The sequence below is a fragment of the Lytechinus variegatus genome, chromosome 12 (genome assembly GCF_018143015.1).
Source record: "Lytechinus variegatus isolate NC3 chromosome 12, Lvar_3.0, whole genome shotgun sequence".
Taxonomy (NCBI): Eukaryota; Metazoa; Echinodermata; class Echinoidea; order Temnopleuroida; family Toxopneustidae; genus Lytechinus; species Lytechinus variegatus.
The window spans coordinates 12442471-12453717 of NC_054751.1; the positions used below are offsets into that span (position 1 = coordinate 12442471).

General features: G+C 35.7%; 1 protein-coding gene across 7 annotated transcripts in view; it reads right to left on the reverse strand.

Annotated features, from left to right (window-relative positions):
* The window catches only part of LOC121424641 (bromodomain-containing protein 8-like), a 35388-nt gene that overhangs the window by 12691 nt on the left and 11450 nt on the right, over positions 1-11247 (reverse strand). The window contains exons 1-10 of one of the 7 annotated variants that reach the window (XM_041620358.1): positions 11059-11118; positions 10013-10199; positions 9602-9651; positions 8788-8991; positions 7080-7153; positions 6437-6588; positions 5965-6105; positions 5572-5680; positions 1624-1754; positions 1012-1143 (exon numbers count right to left, since the gene is read on the reverse strand). In XM_041620358.1, coding sequence (XP_041476292.1) covers positions 1012-1143; positions 1624-1754; positions 5572-5680; positions 5965-6105; positions 6437-6588; positions 7080-7153; positions 8788-8991; positions 9602-9651; positions 10013-10168 — 1149 coding nt within the window. In that variant the 5' untranslated portion in view covers positions 10169-10199; positions 11059-11118. Of the gene's footprint in view, positions 1-1011; positions 1144-1623; positions 1755-5571; positions 5681-5964; positions 6106-6436; positions 6589-7079; positions 7154-8787; positions 8992-9601; positions 9652-10012; positions 10200-11058; positions 11119-11247 lie in introns of those variants that run through there. The other 6 variants (XM_041620363.1, XM_041620359.1, XM_041620362.1 and 3 more) reach the window with 6 other exon arrangements.

Consider the following 11247-nt stretch of genomic DNA (forward strand, 5'->3'; position numbering starts at 1 on the left):
TTTCTCTATTGATTCAAATCACTATTTTTCTGAGGTGGACTTGACCTTTAAGTACAAAAGACTAGCACATTTTGAACTTGATGTTTCAATTTCAGGACCTTCAGTACACAAGACATTGTATACTGTGTATTCAGACCACTTAATTTATTTTAATAAGAAGGTTTTGCACAGCAGAGTCTGCCTCCCATGATGGAAAATTTTTATCAAAAATGTAAAATATCACTCTTACTTGATTATCAACAAACTAGATTTTTTTTTCTAATAAAATATATGCACATGAGGACATTAGCTGAAGATCACTATCAGCCTGTCAAATATAATTTGCTCTAGGTATAAAGAATATTTTCCCGAAACCTAACCTGTATCATCTTGCACATTGGGCTCAAAGAGCTGGGCACTTTCATGCCTAAAATGGAGAACATCTTTCAGGGACCTGTCTTACAACAGAGTCTTAAGGTATCTTGATCTTGCAAAGGGCAAGCATTTACGTCTTTGAATGTTTGTACATCAGATCAGTTACATACCTTATAAGTTTTTAGATTCTTAAAATTAACAACCATGTACAGATACATAATAACTCATATCTTACAATCTACATGGAAATAATAACAGAGAATTGGCCAGAAAAAAACCTGTACAATCTCCCAATTTGTTTGGGTGACTTTTGGCACCAAAATGCTGTACAGTATAATATAAACTGGTATCCACTTTGCACCACTGTGGATATATATATATATATATTTTTTGCATTTTGGGAATATTTCAGTTGTTTTCACTAAATTCATAATGTGCCATTACTGAGCGCAAGCAACAGTGTTGCAATGAGGCCCATTCCATAGTATCCTAGAAGTACATGTACAATTATTAGTTGATTACACTATGAATGAAATGCATAACCAGGAAAAATGTAGTATATAATGTGGTATTAGAAGTTAATAACAATGAAAATTGAGATGTTTTGATTAGGCATGTGAATGATAATTTGAAATATCTTGGTTGTTGGCCCCTAACCTCTGTAGTTGTCTTATCTCCAGCTGCTTTCGCTGAAGGCTCCTCTGTCAGCTTTTCTTGTGCAACTTCGACAATATCTTTTTGGACGTCTTTTTGAACATCTTCTTTCGTTTCATTTTCCTTTTTCTTTTTAAAAAAGTGAAGGATACGACCAAGTAAAGGAATGTCAATAGGGATAATTATTTTCAACGACATATCACAAAACATGCTTACACTTCTGGCATGAGCTATCAAATTTTGAATGCATTTTATTTTTCATGCCTTGAATGAGTCATAAACTGAATCAGTCAATAATTTGAGTGGATTCTGCTAAATGCACATTATAGCATAACCTCTCTGCAATTGGGACGAGTGTCAAGTCTTAGCAATTGCAATCCATACAGAGCATACACAATGTTGGGCAACATCTATGAAATGCCATTAAGAATGAATGTTGCAATGTATTTATTAATTCCTTTTTTATATTCAATAACAGTTCCAATGAATGAAACAATTTTCAATCAATCATTTGTAAGTATACGCTCATAGCACAGTAAGCACACACACACACAACTTTTTTTCAAAGTAATATAATACATGAAATGCTTTTATAAAATATCTAAACATACACACCTCTGGCAGAATCTCCTCCCCTTCATCTACAATGGACTCGTCTGCTGCAGCATCTGCTCCTTCTCTGTCTGGGGTTGTTCCACTTTCTGACAGGGGGGATGGGAGAAGAAGCTTAGAAAGGGTAGGGGTGTCTGTGGGATGGGGGTAGTGGGCCAATGAATAATGGGATTAGTGTGTTGATCAATGATAAAGCAGTGGTGCTGAGTACAAAGCGAGCTACATATCTCACAGTTTTATCTCATTTTCGTTTCCATCAAGTGCTCAAAACTCAAAAGATGTGGATTAAAACCAATCAACAAGTGAATATTATCCAGCAGGGTTTCAAATACAATCAATGTTGATAAAGCATGACCCATTAGCAGTCCCGATATGGATGAAAGGCTAATAAGTCAAGTGTGCAATTTTCTACAAGCTTAGCCTTTTCACAAATTTTTTCTCCATCATTTTCTTCCCTTCAAGAACATGTACCAAGGCCAAGATCATTTGAGAGAAATTAAACTTTTCATAAGATCAAGAGTATTGAGAGTGATCATTTCGGGGGAGTGTTTCATCAACATTTTCATCTGACAAGTTGTCAGATCTGACATCTTTCTCTGATGTTGATTGGCTGAGAGGTACTGTTACTATGGTAACTGTCAGATAAAATGGGACTTGTCGGATAAAACGTCCGACAAGTCCTTTCATGAAATGCTCATCTGGTCGATCCCTAATAAAGTGGTTGGATGTGAATACTTTATGGAATTGCTCTAATACCGCCATCCACCAGTAATAAACAAGATTGCAGTTTATATTTCTTAGCTTTCAGCTAAAAAGAGATATAATTGGCAGTATAATCCATAAGTCTTGTGAATTCAGCACTTGATGCAAATGATATTTGTCTATACTGTGAATAAACAGTGATGTTACACACAAAGGAGAAATCACACACACATCTACACACACACACATATACATTCATACAAACGGGGGATTAAATAACTACTTGATGAAAATGTGGCATGACATATACTACAGAAGAGGAAAAAGTTACTTGTGCTGATTGAAAAATATATAATCCACACTATAGTTTTCAAAAACCAAACCAAAGAAACCAAAACAATCTTAGCTTTTATTATATTACCGGTATACTTACTTTAAGGTAAGTTGTCATTAATATTATTCATATTTTGTTAAGTCTTAACTTGCAGTACTATTTTCCTTAATAATTTCAATTTATCACTGCAAATTGCAATGGTATTCACAAGAAAAATGTCAAATTATCTTGAAACTGAAGTCCTGTGATGGGGGAGAAATGATGATGGAGAATTAATACCCAATTCACCACCTTTACCCCATACAAAACCTTGCATAAATTTCTCTTTTGCTTATTGATCTATTTGCTATTCATTATCAGAAATTTTGAGAGCGTCTTTATTCATATTATTTCACGATTATTGTTTTCATTTCAAACATACTTGTACAGGAACATAAAAACACCTTGTTCACTACTATATATCTCTTAATGCATTTTACATTACATTTTTTTTTATTATTTTAACCTTCAATTTCAGCAAGGGAAGGCACACAGAAAAAAATATGTGAGCTAGGGCATCAAAAGTATGTCACATGTAGAAATTTTAAACGCTACATAAATTTACGTAAGAAAGGCAAATGTAATCAAGAAAGAATGGTTTCATAAAATGTATGTTATAGTCTATTGCATGTTGTAAGCAATGATTCTTGACAATATATGAACTTCAAGTACTAAATTATCCCCCATGCCGGTCGAACTTATCCCGGCTCTTGGCATACAAAATAATTTAGTATTCATTGTTCATATAATCCAGTATAGTACTGTGCATGACTATGAACTATTTATATACTTTGGGATTGCATATTTACACATACTTTAAAAAAAAAGCAAAATGGGGATAGCATGTGCATATAAATATAACAAGTGGAATGCCTCTGGCCGTCTCACCTGCATCACGCGGTTCAATATAGCAGCAGTGCTGACTTTGAATACTACTCTAACTCGCACAAGATGTTCAGTGATACATGGTTACTCTTACATGTATGTCCACTTTTTATGAACTAGACCAATAAACTTACAGAGATATGATGGTTACTCAACAAAAAACCCCAACATGGCCAAAGTTCATTGACCTTACATGACCTTTGACCTTGATCATGTGACCTGAAACTCGAACAGGATGTTCAGTGATACTTGATTACTCTTATGTACAAGTTTCATGAATCAGATCCATAAACTTTCAAAGTTATGATGGTAATTCAACAGATACACCCAATTCGGCCAAAGTTCATTGACCTTTGACCTTGGCCATGTGACCTGAAATGCGCACAGGATGTTCAGTGATACTTGATTACTCTAATGTCCAAGTTTAATGAACTAGACCAATAAACTTTCAAAGTTATGATGGTAATTCAACAGATACCCCCGATTCGGCCAAAGTTCATTGACCCTAAATGACCTTTGACCTTAATCATGAGACCTCAAACTTGCACAAAATTTTCAGTGATGCTTGATTACTATCATGTCCAAGTTTCATGAATCAGATCCATAAACTTTCAAAGTTATGAGGGGAAATCAACAGATATCCCCAATTTGGCCAAAGTTCATTGACCCTAAATGACCTTTGACCTTGGTCATGTGACATGAACCTCATGTAGGATGTTCAGTGATACTTGATTAACCTTATGTCCAAGTTTCATGAACTAGGTCCATATATTTTCTAAGTTATGTTGACATTTCAAAAACTTAACCTCGGGTTAAGATTTCGATGTTGATTCCTCCAACATGGTCTAAGTTTATTGACCCTAAATGACCTTTGACCTTGATCATGTGACATGAAACTCTAATAGGATGTTCAGTAATACTTGATTAACCTTATGGCAAAGTTTTATTAACCAGGTCCATATACTTTCTAAGTTATGACATCATTTCAAAACTTTAACCTCAGGTTAAGATTTGATGTTGACGCCGCCGCCGCCGTCGGAAAAGCGGCGCCTATAGTCTCACTTTGCTTCGCAGGTGAGACAAAAACTCTTGAAACAGAAATGTATGAAAAATCAAATCTAAGCTGGGGATATTGAATATGAAAGTGCATCATAGTTGGCAGTTAGCATGTGAATTTATGCTTTGTATATTAGATGGGGCTATGTTCATACAGTATGCCTGAAAAGTGTTAACAGAATATCAGAATTGTAAAAGTCTCACATGAAATGTACACAAAGCAAACTGACTACCTCAATATATATTTTGTAAAGCTTCAACAGATATGATTCTTGGAAATGATTTATATATTAATGAAATGAATTAGAGTTTTATGTATTCAGTTTCTCTGAGGTGCAAGAAAGACACAGTATGTACATGTTTTATGAAATCGCACAAGGGCAATATAAGTTACCATTGACCAGGAAAGCAATTTCACACAGGTGCAAGATACTCTTCTCTGTAGAAATTTAAATTTTCCTATTCATCAAATTTTTGATAACTGAATTCAAATTGAATAATGCATATACTAGACAGAGTTTGTGTACAGTCATAAAATGACGAGTTTCTGATTTGCATTGAAAACAGTCAAGAATTTAGATTTTCTAGTATGGTATTCATTCAAAGAACTGATCACTGAGAATTTAAGATTTATCTACTTTCTCTGGTATAAATGGTAACATTTAGAATTGAGAATAAAGATTTAGAAGTGCAAATACAATCACATATTAAAATATTAAATAAGAATGTATCAATCTCTGGTGAAAGCAGTTATAAATATATCAAAACAAATAAATATATAAATAAATCATCTTGCACCACTTTACAAAACAGGACATAACTACATTAAAATTTAAATTTCATATATGACATTGCTCAAATTGCAAGGGGGGGGGGGTGGTCATAATTAACATTAGTTTTCTAGAATTTAAAACAGAATGATTGAAAAGACAAACCTTTGACTTTGGTTGTGGTGAGCTGTTTCTGTTTCTCTGGTTCCTTAGGGGGTGTGGTCTTACTGCTATCTGAGAAAATATGGGTGAATTCATCTATTGTAACAGCCTCCTGGAAGAAAAATGTGATGGTATGCTATTGGTTAGATCATTTATCATCATGAACATCATCATTACCATCTCCATCTGACCACCACCACAAACAACATCATGCATCATCACCATCATCGTCGTCGTCATCATCATCATCATCATCACCACCACCACCACCATCATCACGATCATCATCATCATCACCAATCACTAACATGACCACAACTATCATCATTATCACTGACACAACAACTATGAACGTCACTAACATAACATTATCTGTATAAAATGGAATCAATTTACCGATGCTTGACCACCATCTTTCTTAGCCTTCTTCTCTTCTTCTTCTTGAGTGGTGAGTAGTGATGAGAGTAATGCAGGCTGAGACTGGTCATCATCAGGTATTCCTTGCTCCACATCTATGCTAGGGGCAGCTTCTGAACTCTGTTGCCCCACGAACAAGATTTAAAAAAAAAGTCATGGAATGCAGTGAGTCTCTCTTGATAGGGGAAATTTGCAAAATGCTGTAAGTAATCTATTGGATGATTCTCTATAAGAGAAATAGAAGGTGCACATATCACCACAGACAAACTAATGATAAAGATGGTGATATAAATTCATCTAGGGTGAATCTTCTTCCTCTTCAAAATATGAGATTTTTTCTGGAAATCAGGACAAATTGTAAGCATAGAGAAATTACAAAAGGAAAAATATGTATTAGCTATTAAATATATGTAGTAATATTAATTATGTTCATTAAGTCACCCCTACTTACTTCCACTGAGATGATTGGCTCTGATTCCACGGTAGGCTCCTCCTCCTCTGTAGGAGTGGTTGTGGTCTGAGGCTTTGAAGGCATGGCCTTTGGAGGTCGTATGGGAGGACGTTTCTTGTTGGGAGACTGTAAACTGGCTTTCAATTTGGCTGCTTCAAAAACGGAAAGGAACATTGATTGTTTATCATCACCATATTATCTGGAGCTCATTTTCAAAAAGCCATTATCAAAATCAATATAAACAATAAGAAAACCAAGTTATCGATGAGACCTTGAAAATTTCAACCTCATGTTTTAAAAAAGTGTAACACAATGTCAATAATAGTAATACCAAACTTTTTTTAAAACTATAGCCAGGCCAATACACCTTCACAATCGAAGAAAAAACAAAAGTCAAGAGGCTCATTAAAGAAGACATGCAATCGATGCAACTCCAAAACTTAAAGAAAATGATTGATTTTCAACCAATAAGAAGCACACATTCGAGACTTGCGCATCTTGTAAGTTGTGTTTAAACACAACTTTTGCTGCAATGGCTCCCTGATGTGCAAAAAAAAATCTGCAGCAACATATGTGACTTATTCATGTATCTGATAAGAAACAACTAACACGCAATAACTATCATTTCCCCTATTCATCTTACCTGCTACAGCTGCAGCCTTTGCCTCTGCTGCTAACCTCTTGTTCTCCAAAGCTTCTTCTTCTAGACGTTTCTTTCTACAATCAATCATGAAACATAATAATAAGGATTATATACTCAGGATAGAAAATTGATTTCAACACAAAATTAAAGTCAAATCTGCACAGAAGGATAACCAAAAATGTACACTGTATATAACCATATAATTATTGCAAGTTGTTTCCCCCATTGAAACATCTTTATAGGAACCTGTCAATAAAGATAACCTATTCACAAAGACCATTCTATTTGTCTCCCTTTGGTGGCCTTTATAAACTGGGTGGCATTTCATCATTTTTTTTGTCCGACAAGTTGTCAGATCTGACAACTTCCCTTGATTTAGATTGACTGAAAAGCACTGTTACTGTGGTAGCTGTCGGATAAAACGTCTGACAAGTCATTTCACGAAACGCTCTTTGCATTTCATTGTACATGTATATCATTTGCCCATCACAGGTCCGACATATCCCACAGACTATACATAAAAGAATAGCTCTGAGGATTGGCAGGCCATATCTAACCAAGCCTAATGAGAAACAAGGTTCTAACACTCCTCAGTACAATTTTCTGAATAAGAGATGAGATTTAATCAGCCACAATGAATAGTAGGGGAAGGCGGGGTAAGTTGAGCATAGGGGCAAGTTGAGCCATCAGCCCCAGGCCAATAATGAATGAGTCAGACATTGTGGTGGTGTCATGTATTGATGACCCATAGTATAACCCCTAACCCCACCACATTGTTTCCAACTTTGAAACAAAAAGTAGTTTTTTGGGGGGAAAATATGAATTTCAGCCAAAAAAGTAAAAAAGAGTGTGAAATAGATAAGTGCTTTATAAACACACAAGTCTTTAAATATAATAAAGACATGATAACAACATTATTAGTTCAGGTATAGATCTTCATTCTTGTCATAGTCTTTTATATGATGGATGCATAATAAATGTGTGGATACAAAATTATCGCACTAAGTTCGGACTGGGGTAAGTTGAGCCAAACAGCATGGGGCAAGTTGAGCCATGGTAATTCCTATGGTAATGTATCTTAAAAAACAAACAAACCATAAAAATCGATTGAAATGCAGGCTGAAAGGAGCAAATTTACATGACTGCTCTTTTCCTTTTACAGAATGTTAGTATTTATAGAGAATTAGCAAGTGAAAAGACTTTAAACAAAAAATTGACATGCTGGTTCTCCCCCATACATTTTGTACATAGTTTTTGTGGCTCAACTTACCCCAGAAGGTGGCTCAAACTTACCCCATATATGGGGCAAGTTGAGCCATTTGACATCGTTTTTTCAAAGGTCACGATGACTTTCAGTGTGGGGATAGAAAGTTATATATATAGGTGGAAAATATTTCAGAAGAATTAAATTTCAAGGCAAGGTACTTATTTCGACAAGATTATTAATCATATCAATTCTAACATGCAAAAAGCAAAAACTGTCACAACTTACCCCGCCTTCCCCTACATATTGTACTACTTGCAACATATACAATGGCCTATCTTGATGGTCCTGACCAGGAATGGAGTTAAGTAAGGACAAGAGTTCAAACCCAAAAGGATGCATGAAAACGTTTCTCCAAAGACTGCAGAATCTGATATCGCGCAAGCGAAAATCCTCTTGTCCGGCCTCAATTCCATTCCTAGTTCTGACCACATCAGTACTTACTCCTGTATTTCCGCCCATATCTTCGGTAGCTGGTCATCCAACTGACCACTCTGTATGTTGTGAATCTCTTCTTGAAGCTGCTTGAACTTCCTACGATCGTCCGAGATCTGATGCCTTAGTTCTTCGATCCTTTCCTGGGTCATACGGCGGACCACAAGGTCAACAGGGGTCTCCACCTCTCCCTTATCACCACTCCTCTTCCTCCTGGTAGATGGAAAAGATGAGGAAAGAGTTCATCAGGAAATTATGATAGTTTGCAAGGGAGCAGGAAAGAAGTTACAGTATTATGCACTTGGGACACTCAATATATGATATATAAAAGAGGTATTCTGATTGGTTCTTGGTCAGTGTTCTGAGCACAATGTGCATGCAAAAATGTTCTTGATTGGCAATTGTCATTCAACCCTTTGTGTTATTGGAGCAATGGTGACTTCACAAACATCCCCCTCAACCCACAATCAAAACAAAGTACACAAAAGCTCTTGCCATGAATAGATAAATTTCAATTGAATTTTGAAATAAAGGATTATCATGCTTTAGGGTAATTCCATAAATATGCACATGTACACCCAACCTTTATGTCTTACATTCCTGAAGAAATTTGTCTCTGTATTCTAATTTAAATGAAAGATTGTAATGCTCTCAAATCATAATGGTTTCAGGAGATCATTAAAGTAATAATGGGGAAATATGGAATTCAATTGCTTCCATATGTTAATATGTTAATTTTTGATATTTGATTAAGTTTGATAGCTTATAGGAAGCTGGGGTTTATTATGTAACCACCAAGGATTTTTTACAATGTTACACTTACTTCGGTGTGTCCACTGCCTCTAACATTGCTGAATACTGTATAGCACAATTCTAGAAAATGGAAAATGATATGAAATATCAGAAACAAAGAAGGAAAACATTTTGTTCAATGACATTGCAAACTTGTTACATTCTTAATACATTTTCAGTGATAGCAAGTTACGTTAGTTAGGAATAAATTTATGCATTTGTAATATTTTAAGGTTGGCAGCAAATAAGAATACCCTACTGAAGACTTCAACTTAACCAGCTCCAAGACTAGTTAGCAAGGCATCAATGGGTATGGCCTTAAAAGGCCTTTGATTAATTCATTAAAGCCCTACTACTTCATAGTATTACTACAACTACTGCCACCACCACCACTACTACTAAGTACAACAACTATACAATACTTCTACAGTGTCTTGAATACCTTTTGTGAGAACCAGTCTGATGGTCTGTTAGGTTCCATAAAGGGTTTGATAGCTCTGCTCACTGACACCCAGTTTTGATCTCCACTGCGCATCACTGATGAAGCTAAACACAGCTTCTCTCGAATACTCCATTGCTCCATCGGTGTTGTAGCCATGGTGGGTGATTATACAGGTTTATCATTCATCCTGGAGACAAAAAGGAGAGGGGGAAAAATAATCAGAATTTGTCAAATGACCAGTGACGTCAAACTTACACAGCAATTTGGGGCATATTTGCTCCACTGAATTCCCCCAAGAGCCCAGGAAAACTACCCTCCCCCCACGATTCCCCACCAGGGTCCAATGCCAACTGTAATACAATGTATCATAGATGTAATTTAGGCTCTTGAGCCTCCTCATCGGGGGGGGGGGGGGGGGCTATTGGAATACATTTTTTAGAAGTCTGTGACAAATATCAGGCTATTCCTACATCAGACAGGATTAACCGTCGTTTCTGGGATTTATTCAACAATTTCTGACATTTTTACTATAATCCCCATTCATGTATTGGTGAGTGAGCCAACGCAGTTCAGCGGAACAACCAAAATACAGAGACTGAAGCTTTTGGTCTATTCCTACATGTACCTGAATGCGGATATTACTCTATTTAAAGCTCTTTTAATAGTCATAAGATGGTAAACAAATTAAATATTCAATAAATAGGATTAACACTAACCCTAAACAAATAAAGGCAATAGGTTCTAAAACTCAAACTAGCCTTAGAAGAAGAGGAGTCATGCACACAAATATACATGCTCTATAGCAGGAATAATATCATTCAAAACCTGTCCATCATGATAGTTGCCCAATCAATTTTACCAGTTGAACATCACAGCATCGTAACACCTTGGACAGAGGACCCATCAGTTCATCCAAAAAGTGGTGCAGAAATACAATATGAATGCCAATAATTCCTAGCACCATCAACGATGGAACTGATAAAATAGTCCAAGATTAGAGTCCAACATAAAAGAACACAATGTAATAAATTAAAGTAAGTACTTACATGTATTTTTATTATTTGATTATCACCTGATATTAAAATGGAATGTGAAGGAATGTATACTGAATATAAAATAAGAGGGCAGCCAGGATTCATATCTTCTCCACAGTATTCATATTACAAGCAAGGTGCTTTCCATTTCATGTTTACTCCACTGATTAAACATATGATAATCAAACAAGGGGGCAAAGT